This window comes from Sceloporus undulatus, chromosome 3, assembly GCF_019175285.1.
Source record: "Sceloporus undulatus isolate JIND9_A2432 ecotype Alabama chromosome 3, SceUnd_v1.1, whole genome shotgun sequence".
NCBI lineage: Eukaryota > Metazoa > Chordata > Lepidosauria > Squamata > Phrynosomatidae > Sceloporus > Sceloporus undulatus.
Genome location: NC_056524.1, coordinates 25,937,027 through 25,959,014, shown reverse-complemented (window position 1 = coordinate 25,959,014; position 21,988 = coordinate 25,937,027). Strand labels below are relative to the sequence as shown.

The following is a 21,988-nucleotide window of genomic DNA, read 5'->3' as shown; positions in this document are numbered from 1 at the left end:
AGCGGCGAGCGGATGTGACAATACGGGCAGCTGAATACTGGACAGAGATTAAAGGATGGAGGTGTGAAAGAGGAAGTCCTGTCAGAAGGAGGTTACAATAATCTAGTCGCGAAACCACTAGGGCATGGACTAGAGTCTTGGCAGTAGAGATTGAGAGGAATGGACGGATCTTGGCAATGTTGTGGAGAAAGAATCTACAGGCCTTGGCAGTGGCCTGGATCTGGGGAATAAATGACAGAGAAGAGTCAAAAATGATGCCAAGACTGCGGGCTTGATGAACCGGTTGAATAGAAGTGTTGTTGACAGAAACAGAAAAGGAATAGTGAAGGGTGGGTTTAGGTGGAAAGACAAGAAGCTCAGTCTTAGACATGCTGAGCTTCAAGCGCCGAAACCGCATCCACTGAGAGATGGCAGTCAGACAAGAAGAAACTTGCTGTTTAAGCCTTGGAGAAAGGTCAGGGGTGGAGAGATACAGCTGAGTGTCGTCGGTGTACAGATGATAGGAGAAACCAAAAGAACTGATGAGTTTACCTAGGGACAGTGTGTATAGAGAGAACAGAAGAGGACCCAAGACAGAGCCCTGGGGAACTCCAACAGATAGGGGAATAGAGGATGAAGTCTGACCACCCGTGACCACTGCAAAAGATCTGTCTGACAAGTAAGATTTAAACCAGTCGAGAGCAGAGCCGGAGAACCCAAGGTCAGAAAGTAAATCAACCAGGAGACAGTGATCAACAGTGTCAAAGGCCACAGACAAATCAAGAAGAATGAGAATAGAGTAGAGGCCGTTTGCCTTGGCCCACAAGAGATCGTTTGAGATCTTGGTGAGGGCCGTTTCTGTAGAGTGCCGTGGGCGGAAGCCAGACTGGAAAGGGTCTAGGATGGAGTTGGCTTCAAGAAACTTAATACAGCGAGAATAAACGACCCGTTCTAGGACCTTAGAAAGAAAAAGAAGAAGAGAAATTGGACGATAGCTAGACAAAGAAGAGGGGTCGAGAGAGGGTTTCTTCAGAATTGGGGAAACGAGAGTATGTTTGAAGTCAGAAGGGAAGGAACCCATATAGAGAGAGAGATTAAAGATATAGAGGAGCAAGGGCAGGAGAGAAGGGGCTATAGAGATAAGGAGATGGGAGGGAATAGGATCAAGAGAACAGGTAGTAGGTTTGGAAGAATTTAGCAGCGTAGAGAATTCATCCAGAGAAACAGGGGGAAACCCAGAGACTTTATTAGTAGAAGGTACCAGGAGGTTAGTGGTAAGGGGCAAGTTGGGAGGAACTATTTCAGATCAAATAGTAGTGACTTTAGTGATGAAGTAGTTGGCAAAGTCAGTGGGGGAAAATGATGAGAAGACAGGGGGAGAGGAAGGTTTTAGTAGTGGATTGAAGCAGGAGAACAAACGCTGCGGACGCCTCTCATTAGCGCAGATCAGCTAATCAGTTCCCACTGATTCAGTAGGAGTTAAGTTCAGCTAACTTGCCATGGACCCAACTTTTCAACTGAAGAGCAAAACAAGAAATGCAGAACAATAAAATTAATAAAATAGAACAGACATAACTTGAAACATAGGAAACTGATCATTTTTCTTATTACTACTGCCAGATAAGAAGTAGCCAAATGTTGGAAGTCAGATGACCTCTCCATTGAAAACTGGTCAGTTAGGATTTGGGGTATGTGGTTGATGGAGAAACTGTCTGCTACGATGAGGTTTTGCATTGGCCACAAAAGGACTGACACATTTCAAGAAGACTGGATGATCTTTATTGACTATGTTAATCATCACTCCCCACCAGATCCAACCTCCTACTTCACAGATGGATCTCTGGATGGACACTCTACACCTTGACAAGCAAGATTCTCTTGCTCTTGCTGAGAACTAATTTTTTTATTCTGCTGCAGAATAACTATTCATTAGATACATACTCTTGGCCCTTGTAGTTAATTGTTGTTGTTTTTGTCATTGTTTTACAGATTTTATGTGTTTTAAACTCAATAAAAAATTTAATTAGAAAAAATGGGATAGACATTTTATATTACATTTTATAACTAACCTGCATGAGTAGATGCTTCCCTTTCACTTTCATATGAAGGAAAGGTTCTTACTATAAAAGAAGCTTTACCTGACAAAGAAGCAACTGTCCCTATTCACAGAGAGCTCTGTATGCACCCTGGAGTTTTAATGGAGTTTAAGGGCATTACAGTGGCTTCGACGGCAAACATTTTGGGCAGAATTTTGTATCTGGATTCCCCAGTAAAAATGGCAATATTTTCTACTTACTTAACATTTGCAGATCAGAAGCATAAAAATACAATGTTTCATCCATGTGCTGCAGTAGTCGGCCAGGCGTACATATGAGAATATTAATATTGTGGATTCGACTAGCTTCTTGTTTTAAGTCCTGCAACATCAGACAGATTTGAGGTTTAGGATTTATCATTTCTGGACATAATCCTCTCATATAGGGAACTCTGGGCTTGTCTAAACTGGAGAAAAATGCCATAACCACACCAAAGCTGGTACTGGCAGTCCTCACAATGTACAGCTACTTCCAGGGAAGTACCACAGTTTTTGGCCCTTAACCTGACTTTACCCTGAACTAACCAAAGTTGGGGAAAACTCCAGTGGTTCCTGGAAACCTATGATTGATCTTGGATTCACTGTGCATGTGGACAGCTGGACTAGATCCAATTTGGTCTGATCCAATTGTCCACACACCAAGAGCTGTGCCATCCCCCTTGCTCACTCTGAGTAGCACAGGGAAAGGGGATGGCTTGTTTTCGGGGCCACTGCTTTCTCACAGGCAGGAGCTCTGTGTAAAGCCTGGTTGTCACCATCACTTCTGCTGAGGTCAGAACTGGTTGCCCATGTGATCAACAAGGAAGGGGGACAGTGGCATGGTGGGGCACCCCATCCTGACCTTAGCAGAAACAATGGTAGTCTAAAGGCTCTCGCAAGGAGTTGCTTGGCTGATGGGGATGAAATGGTAGCACCAAGGGAGATGACCACTAAGTTGATACAGTGACAGCCTGGCTGGCCCATGCGCACAATAATACAGTGTTGCACCTAATTAAGCATCATGGTTGGTCTGGGGCTAGTTCAGGGCATAAGCAACTGGTGTAGACATGTCCAATGTAAGATTGGATTACTCCCTCTTCTGTGCCTGCCTGCACCGAATTCAGCTGCTTGCAAGGACTTCCACGCATTCACCTGCATTTTCCTTCTTCCCATGTTAAATGGCCAGTGCTCTTCTGAGCAGCGTTAAAGATACCAAGCACAAAACACTAATAAGGCAGGAAATGACATTAAAATGCAATGACACAAGCACTTCTAAACACATGCTTCAATTCACTGCATTGCTTGAAAAGTTTACCCTTTTTGGATTTGCAGTTCCTAGAATTCTAGCACTAAGCATAGTAAGTGGGAATTAGGGGCTTATAGTCTAAAAAGTAGCTTTTCCAAACTCTGTACTCTTTTTACCTCCCTCAATACAAGAGCTCACTAAAATGTCAAAATATACTTATTTATGGTTATGGGGACTTACCTTGCCACCAATAACAAGACCTGCTGAAAAGTCATGATTTTTTCCCACTTTACGCAAAACCTCAAATGTCTGGTATGCCAGCTCTCTGGTTGGAGAGATGATCAGAACTCCCAACCCATCCAAGGAGGTCCATTGTTCTCGGTATAAGATTTCCAGAGCCTGAGTAGTTACAAAACACTAATTAGTAACCTCATCAAATGTCTTCATCAAGCATTTTAAAACACTAGAAAATATCTCTGTGTGTGAACAGCAAAGCATATAACAAAAATATAAACAGAAGTGTTTGGGCTTGAGAATGTCAAGATATGATCAGGATGCAGTGCTGATTAGGTGCACATTAATGTCCTCCATGAGTGAAAAACTACTGTAAACAATCATTCTGGCTGTCCACAAAACAGAGGGTTGACTGCCAGTTTGATCTGCAATCCTTTTATTTGGAACACACATACTGTAATTAAAGGCCTCAGTAAAGCTTCAATCCAGATTCTGTAGCCACTCTCACTGAGTATATAATTAATGCTGTGCTTACCAAAATGCTAGAACACAATTCTTACATATATTTGAAGAAGAAAGCAGGGAAGCATGTATTCCTATGGCATTAGAAGCAAAAAGAAAACTCCTAGGCACACACACCAAACACTCTGACACTACATGGTCTTAACTGAGAGCATATCTGAGCAATATGGAGGAGAAGAACCTCTGTGTAGTCCATGTGGGATGCAAAGCTTCCATTAGTCCAGCATTGTTTACAGTGGGCATGACCCTGCAACCTGACACTGAGGTCTGTATTCCTCTAACCCTCCTTCACTACTCTCCCAATGTCAATGTTTTAAAAATCCAACTAGAGAGAGGACAAAGAGAAAAGTGGGACTGGATGGTCATAATAAGACTTTCTGACAAAGAAGCCCTTTTCTACTCGGTTAATTGAGGTTATGGCTATAATTCTACAATTTATGTAGCTTGACATATCTGATACAGTTTACCATTTTGGTCAGCACAAGCATCATAAATATTGGCGGGGTACAGACCACCCAAAAAGGGCACTCTGCCGGTGCCTTGTTTTGCTGCACGTGGGAGCCACAGTGGACAAACCGCGTGGCTCCCTCATGCAGGAAAAACCCACAAAAAGCCGGTTCTTTCTGCGGCGCCATTGTGACATCACAAGGGGGCTTGACGTGCGGATGCTAAACATTCGTCACATCAAAATGGTCGTGTGCACAGAGTGCTGCCATTTTGACGCCCTCGTCACGTGCTAGGGGTGAGGCACGTATGGGCGGTGCGCACTCAGCCAAGCCCTAGCATGTGACGAGGGCGCACTATAGGCCCGTCTAGATCGGGCCATAGTCACTTTATCCTTTCTGCCTAAGACTATCTATTACAGCAGATGTAGGAAATCTTTGACTCTTCAAAGGCTTTGGCCTAAAACTGTCATCAGACCTACTCACCGTGGCTAATGATAAAAGACTGTGAAAGATGGGGCTCAAAACATATGACAGGCTAAAGGTTCACCTCTGTGTAACAAGGTCAAATGCAAGTTCTATGGCAGATTCTGGAGGCAAAGCATTCTCCAGACAAATTATTTTTGTCTACTTCCCCTACTAACAAAAACTCAACAAATATAACTTTATAGCTGGAAAAGCAGAAAGGAGATTCAGTACTTACAGGTACAATAAAAGCCAGAGTTTTGCCTGATCCTGTCTTTGCCGCTCCCAGAACATCTTTACCCTGTAATGCCAAACCTATGGTCTGCCTCTGGATTTCAGTCACCATACGATACTGGGCTTCCTGCAAACCTGGTATACAGAAGACCACATTATTGGTTTAACACACTTGCAATCAGGCATTTATACAAAGGGGGCACTCAGATTAATCACTTCAACACAGTAAAAACACTTGTGAAGAGGTCATTGAGGGGGAAGAAGTTCCACATATAGGCTACTATTCACACAAGGAGATTCTCCAACAAGAGTGATAACACCTGGATTCCACTCCATTCAAAAGAAGATTTAAAGAAATTGTTGAGTTCAGTCTACTATCAGACTCCATTTGTGAATCTTAAATGGTTGTTAAAAATCACCTTTGAGGCCTATATCTGCATCCAAACTGCAGAAATAATGTAGCATGACACTACTTTAACTGCCATGGCACAATGTCATGGAACCTTGGGACTTGTTTATTGTGGCACCAGAGCTCTCTGACAGAGGAGACTAAATGTCTCACAAAACTACAGTTCCCAGAATTCTATAGAAATAATCCAGTTTGAGACTGCTTTAACTGCCCTGGCTCAGTGCTAGGGAATTCTGGGAACTGTAGTTTCTTGTGGCACCAAAGCTTTCTGACAGGAAAGGCTAAATGTCTCACAAACACTACAAATCCCAATGTTACCTAGCATTGAGCTACAGCATTTAAAGCGGTCTCAAACTGGATTATTACTGCAGTGTGTTTTGGACCTAAGCCATGGTAGTTAAAGTGGTGTCAAACTGTATTATTTCTGCAGTGCAAATGCAGCCTATAACAAGGATGAGCAACACACCCCATTCCACAGCGTGGTTGTAACCTTTAGACACGAGGAGAAAGAAATTGACAATAAAAGGCTAACTGTCACACTTGAAAACCTGCAGGAAAAGCAGTATCCCTTCAAAACAAGGTGCACATCCCAGTCTGCCTTGTTAACCTCCCCTCACCATTTTTTATGAAACTAGGAACAGACTTGTAGCTGTTTCCAGTTCAGTGTTCTTGTTTTTATTGGGTGGGTTGATCCATAATGTGTCTTAGGACCCAAAAATACCAACAGGTCTGCTTATTTGTCAAGTTTAACAAACTGAACATGCATTCGTGCAAGACTACATGGAAAGTGATTCTATGTAGAAAATATAATTGTGGGATGGAAAATATAGCACTGGATGGGATTCTACTGACACAGAATTAGTTAGAATGGTGGAATAATAACATATTAGCAAGACAGCCAAAAGAAGCTAGGAAAAGTAAAAAATCAGTGTATTTGGGAGATCCAGATTCAGGTTTCCACCGAACTATGAAACCATGAACACAAACTCTCTCTTTCTGGCCTACCTCAAGGATTATTTTGAAGCGAAAGTGCAGAGATGAGAGCTAAAATGCTATCTAGACCTCACTTGGAGAGGGATGGAATAAATGAAAGTCCCAATAAATAAAATGAATAAAAATACTGTGCTTACCTTTCAGTGTCTTCCTGGATAATGGGAAATCTGAAAACCTTACAATTTCATTTGCATTGATCTGAAAACAGGCAAAGAAAAGAGCTTATTATGTTTTAAAATACTAAGTGAAATATCAAAGAATCTCATGGAGGGTTAATTTTAACATTATTGTAAAAAAAGGATACTTTATCCTGCAATCCCTTCTGTATTGCTAAATTATGTTGAATTAGCACGAGCAATTGAGTTGTTGTTATTACTCTATCAGATGAAAGTGTGCTGTTCATGTCATAACACTACATATGAAAAGACAGAAGCTGAGCTAAGCAGTTTCCCTGTGGTTTAGTAAGTCCCTTCACATTCAGTGGAGTTTACAGCATTAGCTGTAGTACCGTATAAAACATTAACCAAATAGTGCATATCACTTCTAATTTGGTCTGCTATAAAACAGATTAACTTAAAAACTACATTATTGCAGTTCACTAACAGGGCCATGCAAATGAAAGATCAAGAACTCCAGCTTTTGCTTTTAAAGAAATATTTTACACCTCATGTCAATTTTTGGCAATACTACTCCCTGTGGTGAGTGGTCAGCCTTCATCTTAAAATGTAAAAATGGAAAGAGATCATCCTGGCAGCTACACAGAAGTCCCCATCACTTTCTCAGCTGGGTATCCAAAGTACCTGGAGACTCTTGGCCATGCAAGGTCAAATCATACATCCACTTCAAAGACTGGCTTCTCTTAATCCAGAAGAGGAAAATTACGGTAGGTGAGGAAGAGCTGGAGGTTACTATCCTGAAAGCATGCCAGGTGCCCTCAAAAAGTAGCAACTAACCAGCCAATCTTACCACTGACCAGAAGAGGGATTGCTGATCTAGGCTACATCTGCACAGCAGATATAATCCAGTTTGACACCACATTAACTGCCATGGCTCAATGCTATGGAATTCTGTGAACTGTAGTATTGTGAGACATTTGGACTTCTCTATCAGAGATCTGGGGCCACAATAAACTACAAATCCCAGAATTCCACAACATTGAGCCATAACTGTTAGTGGTGTCAAACTGGAGTATTTTTGCAGTGTGGATGCATCCCTAGTAAGGAAAGGATACTACAATATGTGTCTTAGCCTAGCTAAAAAGTAAGGACATCCGTCTAATGGTTCTGGGACAATTCTAGAAAATGCAATACCAACATCTGATAACACTATAATGGCTTAGTTCCAGGCTATCTGACAGCCCGTATCTCCACTTATGAGCCAGTCTGGGTCCTCAAATCATCAGGAGAGGTGGGGACACAAGCTAGGTCCTTCTCCATGGCTGCTCCTAGACCCATGATGGCAAACCAATGGAAAGTGTGTCAGAGATGGCACAGGATGCCATTTCCCCTGTCACATGGCGGGGGGAAGAGGAGGAAGAGGTATGTGCCTGTTCCTCCTCCTTCCCGACCTTTCCTGGCCTCCTGTTGCCTCTTCGGAGGCAACTGGAAGCCAGGAATGGCACGGGGAGAGGAGGATGTGCCTGTTACTCCTCCTTTCCAACTCTTCCTGGCCTCCAGTAGCCTCTCCAGAGACAGCTGGAGGATGGGAATGGTGCAGGCAGAGGAAGAGAAAAAGGTGTGTGCCTGTTCCTCCTCCTTTCTGACCCTCCCTGGCCTCCAGTTGCCTCTCTGGAGGCAGCTGGAGGCCGAGATTGACGTAGTGCGACCCTCCCCAGCCTCAACTTTCCTCTCTGGAGGCAGCTGGAGCCTGGGGATGGCACGGGGGAGGAGGAGAAAAAGGTGTGTGCCTGTTCCTTCTCCTTTCCAACCCTTCCCAGCCTCAAGTTCCCTCTCCAGCTGTCTCCAGAGGCACATGGATCCCGGGGATGGCGCAGGGGGGCCCTCCCTGGCTTGCAGTTGCCTCTCCGGATGCAGGTGGCGCATGGGGACAGTACAGGGCAGGAGGAAGAGATGCGTGCCTGTTCCTCTTCTTGCCCCCACACCCCTCCAGACCTTCAGCTGTCTCTGGACGAGGCAGATGAAAGCCCAGATAGGCAGGGAAAGAAGTCCCACCCTGGAAGTCCCGCTCCCCAGAGGGGGAAACCCTGCTCCCAACATTGGGTAACACCCACTGCTGGAAAACCTTTTAGTTTGGGCACTCAGCCCCTAAAAGTTTTGCCATCACTGCCCTAGACTATGAAACTCTCTTCTCCAGAAGGCCAGGATGGGCCCTCCTTATTGTCTGTGTGTTGGCAGACAGAACGTTTTTTTATTTCAACAGGCTTTTAATATGGCAAACATTTAAAGAGCAGATTAAGGGTTATTGTATTGTTTTAAATTCACCTGTTTTTAATCATTTTTAAAAATCTTTGTAACTACGTTTTATTAAATGTAGACCTGAACTGTTTTAATACTGTGATTAGTCTAATTCTATTTTAATGTTAATTTTTTCTTTGCTTTTAGTTGTACAGTACAGTGGTTCCTTGTAATCCCTGGGTTTGGTTCCAGGATCTCCCATGGATAACAAAATCGATGGATGCTCAAGTCCCCTTAACTATAATAGCATAGCAAAATGGTGTCCTTTATATATAATGGAAAATCATGGTTTGTTATTTGGAATTTATACTTTTAAAAAATATTTTTAAGCCGTGGATGCTTGAAACTGTGTATAAATGTACAGTTTTTAAAAAAAAAACTGTATGCCACTTTGCATGCCCATCTTGGGTGGGATACAAACAAATATAATAAAAACAAAAAGAACTGCTGTTGTCTGAATCACAGGGAATACTATACAACCTTCCCTTTGTTCCTGAATACCACCTGTTCCCTTTCTTAATGAAACATAAACATTTCACTTTAAAACTCTGAAAAACACCTAAATATACAGTGTAATGGCACCCAACCTCAATATGCCCAGCTCCCTAGAAGGATAACAGAATGTAGACACTTACATATTAAAGAGGAACGTATTTCAGCATATTTAGTCTATTTTTCCTCAATCTAATTTTCCATTAGCAGTCTGCCTAAATGCAGTGATAAAAACTGATTGCAGACCTGTCTCAGTTAGAGCTCTCAAATATTGCAGATGTATCTTCATAAGAAATTGTCTAATCATTGCCACTCTTGAAATAAGGACACACATATAAATTAAAGGCAGTTGCCATTTTTGTACACTGCTGATTTTTCAATGCACTGTAGATACCACTAAGTGCCATGTAGCATAGTCATCAAATGCCAATTAGGTGCACCATTTTAGTTAACTTTCAAAAGCAGCACTTAAAAATTGGCTGAGAAAAAAATGGTTTTGAAATAAGAATAATGTCTTCAAATGCAGAGAGAAACGGAAACCATTTTATAAAACATAATGCAGTGATATTTGGAATAATAGCAGTAATAACTCTTCCATCAGTGCAACCTTCCACTAAGCAAGTGGGGTTCTGGTAAACAGCAAACATTTAATAAATGATGATAAATGTTTTTGTGTGTCAGACAGCTGGCATACAGACTGGCAAACTCTTTTCTGCCATGCACATATACTGTCCAGGAGAAGCTGGGTGCAGAAAACATAAGAGCAGCTGTGCTGGATTAAAACCAAGGCCCGTCTACTCCAGCATCCTCTTTGCCACAACAGCTGATTCAACAAGAACATGAGAGCTGTCCTGTTGGCTCACACTAAAGACTTATCTAGTCCAGCATCCTATTGCCACAGTAGCTGATTATGTGCCCACTGAAAGCCTACAAAGCAGTATAGAAGCACAACAGCATTCTTCTGCTCATGTTTTTGAGAAATTGTTATTGATAGGCACACTGCATTTGATCCTAGAGGCAGGAGATAGCCATTGTGACTAGCAATTTACTCACAAATCTAAACCCCATCCAAGCCATCCAAGTTGATGACCAACACTACATGTTATGGCAGCAAATTCCACCACTTTGGGCTGCTGCCACACTGCAAAATTAATGCAGTTTGACACTGCTTTAATTGTCATGGCTCCATCCTATAGAACCCTGGGATTCATAGTTTATTGGGGCACCAGAGCTCTAACAGAGAACTATCTCAAAAAACTACAAATCCCAGAATTCCACAGCAGAGCCATGGCAGTTCAAGCAGTGTCTGCTTTGTATTTTATATGTATTATCTTACTAGACAGGCCCCTTCCCCACCACCACTCCCTTTGTGTCGTGTCTTTTTAGATTGTAAGCCTGAGGGCAGGGAACCGTCCAATTAAAAAGATTGTATGTACAGCGCTGTGTAAATTTACAGCGCTTTATATATAAAGGTTAATAATAATAATAATAATAATAATAACAACAACAACAACTTTGTAGATTCTGCTTTATAGATGCAGCTCTATTGCATGCTGTATAAAGAATTTCCTTTTGTCTATCTTGGATCTTCCTCCATTGACCTTCTCCCTTTACAAGCTCCAGTACTATAAAAGAAGAAGAAATTTTCACTATCCAGTTTCTTGACACCATTTATCACTATCATCTTTCTCAAGATAGAAGTCCAACCAGAATATGCTTCTCTATGACGTACTAGCTTGCTATGCATGACTCAGGTTCAAGTTATCTAAAGAACTTATTTCCAGATAGGTGGCTACTTATGTTGATGGGAATACAGAGCAGCCTCTGGAACTCCCTTCTTAAATAGGTTAGACAGGCAACCTCTTTGCTATCCCTTCATAGGCAGTGAAGACCTTCATATTTCAGCAGGCTTTGAGGGCCTTTTATGTGCTATGTTGTTTATGTGCTATGCTGTATTCCCATCACAGCAATTATCATTCTGTGTTTCCTCCAACTTACCTTACCCTTTCATATCAGTCCTAACCAATAAGGCCAATGGAGGGAGCTTATGAAAGATGCTGTCCAAAAACATCCTGGAGATGGGCCATACTTCCCTGATCGAAACAATGACTTTTATCCTGTTCAGACAGGCTTTTAAAACAGAAGAGTTTTAAAGAATGGGCCGGGGTGTCATGTTGTTTTAAAGTGTCTTAAACATTGGCCCCATACAGACAGACCAAAATAAAGCTGCTTCAGGTCACTTTGGAGGTATGCTGTTTAAATGATGCATGTGTCCTAAGAGGCCAGAAGTCACGCCAAAGCCACAATCCAGTCATAAGGACTGGAGCGCAGCTTTGTCGCAACTTCCGGATTCTTAGTACACATGCATCATTTAAACAGCATACCTCCAAAGTGACCCAAAGCAGCTTTACTTTGGCAGTCTGTATGGGGCCATTTTTACCTTTTTAACTGTATTGTATTCTTTTAATATGCAATTTGTTTTAATATTGTAATAATCTAATTCTACTTTAATGTATCTTTTTTGTATGCTTTTAATTGTACTTTTTTTTAATATTGTAAGCTGCCCTGAGTCCCAATTTTGGGGAAAGGGCAAGATGATTATGATGATGAAACTGAAATAGTTGAGATTTTTGGTTGGCTGAATAAATATCTCACTGTTTTGTGAATTGTGGATGTTATTATACTTTGCTATATGGCCAACACAGCTACCCCTGAAAATGCTTCATTGATCAGAACAGGGATTACAATCAAGAAATCAGAAGAAAACTGGGATTGGGAAGGGCTGCTATGAAAGAACTAGACAAGATCTTAAAGTGCATAGATATAAAACTACACTAAAGTTAGAGTCATCCAACCCATTGTATTTCCCATCACCATATAGGGATGTGAGATCTGGACAGTGAAGAAAACCAATAGATAGAAATCAACTCATTTGAGATGTGGTGCTAGAGAAGGGTGTTGCGGATGCCGTTTAAAGCCAAAAAAGACACAAATGTGTCCCAAGACAGATTAGTCTTGAACTATCCCTATTAAAACAAGATGACTAAATTGAGACTGTCATACATAAAGCACATCACATGAAGCATGATTCACTAGAAAAGACAATAATGCTAGGAAAGATGGAGGGCAGTAGAAGGAGAGGAAGTCTCTATACTAGAGGGACAGATTCAATCAAGATTATGGCCCTAACCTGCAGGACCTGAGCAGAGCAGTTGAGGACAGAGAGGCTCTTTCACAGGGTTGCAGGATTTTGAGCATAATTTTGCTTGAATGGGAAATTATTGCTACAGTCAACTCCAAGGCAGTTAACAACAACACTGTGTTTATTACTAAACTTGATGGTCATATTGTCATCTAGCAAATAAAAATGTAATTTGGCAATTTGGTTGGGTTAAGATTGAGTAACCCCTCCATGCTACATGATCCAGGGGTCCACAGAAACACCTTCTCCATCCCTCTAAACTGAATTTCTTAACTGAAAACCTGACTAAGGCGCGTTCCAGACGGCCCCAATTGGGCGCCGTCGTTACACGCGAGGGGCGGCACTTCCTGACGCGCCTTGCCCCTCGCACATAACAAGGACGTCAAAAGGCAGCGCCCTATACAGATGGGCACCGCCATTTCGACGTGATGGACGCCTAGCGTCCACACGTCTCGGTGCCCTTGTGACGCCATTGGCACCTTGCAGCATCACAACGGTGCCGGAAAACCACGCGGTTTGTCTGCTGCGGTTCCCTCGCACAGCAAAGAAGGACGGCGGCAGACCACCCTTTTGGACAGTCTGTAAAACGCCTAAGTGAGCTCAACGCCTCCTTAGATGTTGCAGATGTATGGATTTTTATCAGACTAAGCTTTTATCTTTTGACCAGATAGAACAACTTTTGTACCCACACAGGACTAACTAGCTTCAATTTTTTACATTAAAAGCTTCATAGAGCAGATAGATACAAACAAAACAGATAGCTATTTAAAAATTGATAGATTTGGCCCAATGGGCTCTGAAAATGATTCAATATATATCTCTATTCACAAAAAAGAGAGACACAAAAGACTGCAGCAACTATAGCATTAATTTCCCACACAAGCAAAATTATACTCAAATTCCTGCAACATAGACCCCAATCATATATGGAGATAGAAATCCCAGAGGTCCAAAGAGGGTTCAAGGAAAGTAGAGACACTAGGGACCACATTGCAAACATATGTTGGCTAATAGAATGCAGCAAGGAATTCTAAAAGAATATGAGTATGTTCTTTATAGACTATAACAAACGTTTGACTGCATAGATCATGAAACGCTATGGATGACTCTAAAGGTCAAGTTGACACTGGGGAGAAGCTTCTTAATCACTGCTCAATGAGCTACACAGCTATTGCTGCCAGGGTGAGCGGGCAACAAAGGAAGCAGCAACTGAGACTGGTTATTTTGAATGTTCAATAGTATAGTAGGTCTGATATCAAGAAATATAGGGGGCACTAGGGTTGTCAGGAAAGAGGGTGATAGCCCAAATAAAGTTTGGGGAAGCACTAATCTAATATAAGCAGATGACACCATAGTACTTGCGGAAAATATCACAGACCTAGAACATATACTAAAGAAGGTCAAGGAAGAAAATGCAAAGGCAGGCTTGCTGCTGAACCTAAAGAGAAAAAATAATGGTCACAGAAAACCTACACAAATTCTACCTAGACAACAAGGAAATTCAAATAGTAAAAGATCTCCCATACCTAGGATCAAACAATGATCAAAACGGAGATTACAGTCAAGAAATCAGAAGAAGACTGGGAATGGGAAGAGAAGCCATGAAATAATTAGACAAGATCATAAAGAGTGAAGACATATAAGAGAGCACTACATTAGAATCATCTATACCATTGTATTCTCTATTACCATGAACAGATGTGAGAGCTGGACAGTGAAGGAAGTGGATTAAAGAAAATCAACTCATTTGAGATGTGGTGCTGGAGAAGAATGCTGAGAATACCATGGACAGTCAAAAAGACAAACAAATGGGTCCTTGAACAGATCAAGCCTTAACTCTCCCTAGAAGCCAAGAAGACAACCCTGAGAATGTCGTACTTTGGCCACATCATGGGAAGGCATGACTCATTAGAAAAGACAATAATGCTAGGAAAGGTAGAAAACAGTAGAAAGAGAGGAAGACCACACATCAGATGGCAACACTCAATTAGGGAGGTTACAGGGCTCTACAAGACCAGAGCAGGACAGAGGGGCTCAGAGATGTCTCATTCACAGGGTCACTATGAGTCGAGGTCAGCTAGAGTAAAGGAAAAGTTAAACCAAATGCACTTTATTTAAATTGCTACAATTTATTCAATATGTTAACCATGAAAGCACAGACACTAGTGTTCTAGATAAATAAAAAGTAGAATGGCAAAAATAATTGCAGTTTGAAGGATAATTTTGACTATTCTATGTCATTACAGACTATAATTTTATATTTTATATGATAGTCGGAGATCTGCACAAGAATTAAGTTTACATCATTGTTTTCTTTCACATTTGGTTATATAATTAATTACTAGGGGAATCAGCTTTGGCTGATACGCCACCTGCACCCTTTCCTAGAAGTAAGAGACCTAGAAACTGTAGTACATGCACTGGTCACCTCACGACTCGATTTGTGTAATGCGCTCTAAATGGGGCTACCCTTGTGCTTAGTCCGGAAACTCCAATTAGTACAAAACATGGCAGCCACGTTAGTTACCTGAAATTCTAGGCGTGACCGGATAACACCGATCCTAAAGTCACCCCACTGGCTGCCTATTAGTTTCCGGCTGCAGTACAAGGTGTTGGCTATTACCTTTAAAGCCCTACATGGCTTGGGTCCAATCTATTTAAGGGATCGTCTACTTCCACACAATCCACCCCGAATACTCTGGTCCTCTGGGAGGAATTTATTGCAGCCTTTAAAGACCAGATTAACTGCAAACTCCCCGAGGACCTTTTCAGCAACTGCTCCCAGGCTATGGACTGGCCTGCCAGATGAGAGCCGTCAAATTACCAACTTAGACAGCTTCAAACAAGCTGTCAAGACGGATCTCTTCCAGCTGGCCTTTCCTGAATAAATTCCCCAGCCACAGATTGATTACCCCCTCACACCATGCATTTACTACCACCCTGCCTATGTTATCTTTATTATAAATTGATTTTAAAACTCTCTTAATTGTAATGTATTTAATTCTTTTTTAAGGGGGGATATTGTAATTTTATGTATTATATTGCATGTGGACGTTTTAGTGTGAGCTGCTCTGTCTTGCTCCCGAAGAGAGGGATATAAATACAAGTTTTATTTATTTGTTTGTTTATTTTATTTTATGTTATGCTCTGAGTCTGAGAGGAAGGCAATAGCAAACCTCCTCTGAACAAATCTTGCCAAGAAAACCCCATGTTTTTAGCTTTTATTTGTAATGCTCTACACATTTCTGGAATGTTCTCCATTTGGTGGTTCCTTGTCTTCTTTTGCAGTTATCGCATCTGGTCTCCCTGTTCCCCTTTGAGCCTAAAAACCTACTGGGTGACCCTGGGCAAGTCACACTCTCTCAGCCTCATAGGAAGGCAATGGCAAACCTCCTCTGAACCAATCTTGCCAAGAACCATGACAGGTTCACCTTAGGGACATCATAAGTTGAAAATGGCTTGAAGGCACACAAAACACACTCACATATAAAACAGTGAGCTGATTCTGGGCACTCAAAGGTAAGCGAATAGCACTCTGCACATGCTCTGAGGCACCGTCCGTCCTTCCTACACTCCAAGTCTCCAATCCACAGTGCAGAAATAATCCAGTTTGAGACGGCTTTAACTGCCATGGCTCAGTGTTAGGGAATTATGGGAACTGTACTTTATTGTGTCACCAGAACTCTTTCTGAGAGAGAAGGCTAAATATCTCACAAAACTACAGTACCCAGAATCCCCTGGCACTGAGCCAAACTGAATCATTTCTGCAGTGTGTTTGGGCACAAAGTCCAGCCCAGGCAAGAAGTCTCCAGAGGGCTAATACACACACACACACACACACACACCACACACACCATATATATACGTATAAGGCAACACACACACTATAGAGAGGTATTGAGGGCGATTCCATGGTCAAAATACTAAAAGATAAGGAGTTCAGGACGGATGGGACTTTCTCAAAAGGGAGATACGGAAGGCACAATTTCAAACATTCCAGGAGAGAAGAAAATGGGAGGTGTCTCAAGAAACCAGGATGGATGACTAAGGAACTTTCAACCGAGCTAAGTTTGAAACGGAACATGTATAAGAAATGGAAAAAGGGGAAAACACAAAAAAGGAATTCAAAGAAATAGCAGGCAGTGTGCAGGGGTAAAGTCAGAAAAGCTAAAGCGCAGAATGAACTCAGGCTTCGAGAGGTTAAGAAGATAAAAGGGCTTTTTTGGATATGTCCGCAGCAAAAGGAAGAAGAAGGAAACGGTAGGCCACTGCGTGGAGAAGATGGCAAAATGCGAACAGAAGACAGAGAAAAGGCAGAATTACTCAACACCTTCTTTGCCTCAGTCTTCTCAGAAAGGAAAAGGGTGCTCAACCTGAGGATATGGAGCAGAGGACAGAATAGGGGAATTTCAGCACAGAAAAGTAAAGAGATAGTAGAGGAACACCTTATAATCTAAATGAATTTAAGTTCTCCAGGACCAGATGAACTCCATCCAAGGGTATTAAAAGAACTGGCAAATGTAATATCGGAGCCATTGGCAATAATCTTTGAAAACTCCTGCAAAACAGGAGAGATCCCAGCAGACTGGAGGAGGGCAAACGTTGTCCCCATCTTCAAAAGGGGGAAAAAGAGGATCCCAACAATTATCGTCCAGTAGTCTGACATCAATCCAGGAAAGATTCTGGAGCAGATCATTAAAAAGAGAGTCTGTGAACATCTAGAAGCCAATGCCATAATCACAAAAAGTCAACATGGGTTTCAGAGAAACAAGTCATGCCAGACAAACCTGATCTCTTTCTTTGATAAAATTACCAGCTTGGTAGATGAAGGGAATGCGGGATATAGTATATCTTGATTTCAGTAAGATCTTTGACAAGGTTTCCATGACATTCTTGCAAAGAAGCTTGTAAATGTGGACTAGACAAGGTAACTGTTACATGGATTTGTAACTGGTTGACCAGCTGAACCCAAAGGGTGCTCAACAATGGCTCCTTTTCATCCTGGAGAGAAGTGACCAGTGGGGTCCCACAGGGCTCTGTCCTGGGCCCAGTGCTATTCAACATCTTTATCAATGACCTGGATGACAGAATTGGGACAACTTATCAAATTTGCAGATGACACCAAATTAGGAGGCATAGCTAATACTCCAGCGACAGGATCAAATTCAAAATGACCTGAATACTAGAAACTGGGCCAAAGCTAACAAAATGAAATTCAACACGGAAATGTAAGGATTGCATTAGGGCGGAAAAATAAAATGCACAGATATAGGATGGTGACACCTGGCTGAATGAAACTACATGTGAAAGGGATCTAGGAGTCCAAGTAGACCACAAGTTGAACATGAGTCAACAGTGTGATGCGGCTGCTAAAAAGCCAATGCAATTTTAGGCTGCATCATAAAAGTATAGTGTCTAGATCAAGAGAAGTAATAGTGCCACTATATTCTGCTCTGGTCAGGCCCCATCTGGAATATTGTGTCCAGTTCTGGGCACACAATTCAAAAGGACATTGAGAACTGGAGCGTGTCCAAAGGAGGGCGACAATATGTGAAGGTCTGGAAACCATGCCCATGAGGAATGACTTAGGGAGCTGGGGATGTTTAGCCTGGAGAAAAGAAGGTTAAGAGGTGATATGATGCGCCTGTTTAAATACAGTGGTGCCTCGGGATACGAAATTATCGGGTTACGAAATTTCCGGGATACGAAAAGTTGGATTGGCAAAACTGTTTCGGGTTACGAAATATTTTTCGGTTACGAAATTCATTTCGGCACGAAATCAAATGCTGCAAAGTGCAGCTATAGGCTTTCCAGTGCTAACGGAAAAGTGTTTCGGGTTACGAAATTTTCGGGTTACGAAAGGAGGCGGAACGAATTAATTTCGTAACCCGAGGCACCACTGTATTGAAGGGATGTCATATTGAAGAGGAGCAAGCTTGTTTTCTGCTGCTCCAGAAAACAGGACCCGGAACAATGGATGCAAGCTACAGGAAAGAGATTCCACTGAACATTAGGAGGAACTTCCTGACAGTAAGGGCTTTCGACAGTGGAATGCACTCCCTCGGAGGGTGATAGAGCTCCTTCCTTGGAGGTCTTTAAACAGAGGCTGTGGCCATCTGTCAGGGATGCTTTGATTTGGATTTCCTGCATTGCAGGGGGTTGGACTGGATGGCCCTAGTGGCTCTTCAACTCTACGATTCTATAATAGATATACACACACATATATACAACACAGACACACATATGCACACATCACCATACATACACAAACACATGTATACATATACACCACATGCATACACATACAACAGACCACATATGTATAAATAACACACACACACAACAAACACACACATACACACATATATACAACAAGAGACATATAACATACACATACACACACAACCATATATACACACTATACATACAGAAAAATATATGTATATACACACAAACCACACAAAACCACATATATATATATATATATAAATATATACTGTCATGAATGCACACAGATATATATGCAACACAGAGACACACATAAACACGCATATGTATAACAGACATATATGCAACAGGCACACATACTGGTTATATATATATTATAATACACACACACCCACACATCACTAACATACATGCATACACACACATATATACAACAGAGGCACACACACACATATATATATACACACCAACCACACACTTCTATATGAAGCAGTGAAGTGCTTCTGGGGGCTCGCTAGCCCTCTGCCCATGCTCCGAGGCACCGCCGTCCTTCTCTGCGCTCCAATCCCTGGCAGTGGCGAGAGGTCCCAGAGGCGCTGGCCTTGCCCTTACCTCCGCGTAGCGCCTGGAGCCCGGCGATGGCCTCCTTCTCCCCTTCCCTGGGGACGATGCTGCTGCTTCTCCTCCTTGCGCTGCTTCCGCAGCTTCTCTTCCGCTTGTCGTACTTCTTCTTCCAGCGCTCGAAGTTGCGCACAGGGTCCGGGACGGAGGCGAAGACGGAGCCTGCCAAGCTCTCCATGCCTCGCTATGTCTCTGCTGCCTCCACAGCGGCTGGGGCAAGGGAGACACGCTTCCGGCGCGCGAAATGACGTACCCCCAGAAGGAGGAGGCCGGCGCACGAAAATTACGTCACTCCCGGCCTCCTCTTCACAAGCTCTAGTCACACAGATCATTTTGGACTTCATCTCCCAGAGTTCCTGGCGGTTGGCCAAGCTGGCTGAGGCTTCTGGGAGTTGAAGTCCACAATTTTTAAAGTATACTATGGCCTGTTACAGACTGCCAAAATAAAGCTCTTCGGGTCTCTTTGGAGGTATGCTATTTAAATATGCATGGTCCTAAGAGTCCGGAAGTCCCGCCAAAGCCACACTCCATTCCTAAGCACTGGAGGGCAGCTTTGATGCAGCTTCCGGATTCTTAGGGTGTATGCATCATTTAAACAGCATACTTCCAAAGAGACCCGAAGCAGCTTTATTTGGCAGTCTGTACAGGCCTATGATCTTTTTATGTAATTCTGAATTGTTTATTTAATAATAAAATAATAATAACATCATCATAATATAATTGGCGGGGGATGGGTTGGGCAGGGATTGTTTGTAACTGTGAATTTTTTTATTCTTATGCTATTTTATTGTTATATTTATGTGTTGTAATCCGCCTTGACTCCCTTGGGGAAAGGTGGAATATAAATAAATTATATTATTATAATTATTGTATTACATATAACATAAAATATCATAAGGATAACAATTCACAGTTTAAACAATCCCTTATCCCAACCCATCCTTTCAATCATAAATTATGCCGAGGTAAGGCTTCTTTATCTTCAAAGGCGATGTTAGTTTGTTAGGATGTTAACATTAACCAAACATTTCCAAGGAGTGTGGAGCATAGAAAAGCTTGAGAACCACTGTAAATTCACTTAACTGAACAGACTTAACTGTGGTCCAAACACCACACACTGCAGTTGAGACTGCTTTAACTACCCTGGCTCAATGCTAAGGAATCCTGGGAATTGAGTTTGTTGTGGCACCAGAGCTCTCTGACAGAAGGCTAATGTCTCACAAACTGCAGTTCCCAGAATTCCCTAGCATTGATCCAGGCGTTAAAGCGGTTTCAATTGGATTGTTGCTGTTGTGTATTTTGGACTGTGTTAGTCTGGAAATTAGCTTACAGCTGTAAACCGCTTAGACACTGTTAGTTGGTATGAAGCGGTATATAATGTAAGCTGTTTGTTTTCTTGAAAAATCACAGTGGAAAGAAATCTTGCAGCACCTTTGAGACTCACTGAAAAAGAGAAGTGGATCATTTAAAATAGCTCATGCTACCAGCTCCTTCTTTCAGTTAGTCTCACAGGTGCTGCAAGGTCCCTCAGCACATAAGGGGTCTCAAATGCATTTCTATGGTTTGATCAGTGACATCTAAATTTTACCCTTGCCCTCCCACACACACACTAAACGTAGTATATGAATAAAAATATGTTATTTTGTTGTTTGTTGTTAGTTGCTCAACTCATGGTGACCCTGTGGATAGACATCTACAAGGCCCACTGTCCTCCACTGATTTGTTCAGGTCTGCCTCTCAGGCCATGGTCTCTCTGATTGAGTCTAGCCATCTGGCTTGCGGTTTTTCCTCCTTTCTGATCCCTTCTCTTTCCTAGCATCATTGCCTTTTCTGTAGTCATCCTCATGGTATGATAACTTCAGTTTGGTCATCCTGGCTTGATCCTAGAACTTGATCTGTTCTAGGACCCATTTGTTTGCTTTTTGGCCCTCCATGGTGTCAGCACTCTTCTCCAGCACCACATCTCAAATGAGTTGATTTTCTTCCTGTCTGCTTCTTTACTGTCTAGCTTCCCATCCATAATAGTAATGGGAATACGATGGTTGTAATGCTAACTTAGTTTTCAGTGTTATGTCTTTGCACTTTACAATCTTGTCCTGGTCTTTCATAGCAGCCTTTCCCAGTCCTAATCTTCTGATTTCTTGATTGCAGGCTCCATTCTGATCAAGGTTTGATCCAAGGCATGGGGATTCTTTGACTATTTCTGTTTTATCATTGTCTCTAGGAGGATAAAGACATGTAGTTCTACCTTTTTGTGTGTGTTTGTTTTCTTAATATTCAGCATTAAGCCCACCTTAGCACTTTCTTCTTTTACTTTATAATTGTTCACGTCTTTGCTGTTTTCTGCTAGTAGTAGGAGAACCACAGGTTTAGATGCACCCCAATCTCACAGGGAAAACTGGGGTGGTTAACCAGCAATTAACCTGTGAAAA

The 21,988-nt window shown here is 42.1% G+C and overlaps 1 protein-coding gene across 1 annotated transcript in view; it reads right to left on the bottom strand.

The window, feature by feature from the left end:
* Positions 1-19,734, bottom strand: part of DDX10 (DEAD-box helicase 10) — a 244,807-nt gene extending 225,073 nt beyond the window's left edge. The window contains 6 exon segments of the mRNA XM_042457038.1: positions 2,276-2,396; positions 3,540-3,698; positions 5,202-5,332; positions 6,737-6,797; positions 19,548-19,563; positions 19,565-19,734. Coding sequence (XP_042312972.1) covers positions 2,276-2,396; positions 3,540-3,698; positions 5,202-5,332; positions 6,737-6,797; positions 19,548-19,563; positions 19,565-19,734 — 658 coding nt within the window.
* Between the last annotated feature and the right edge of the window lie 2,254 nt (positions 19,735-21,988).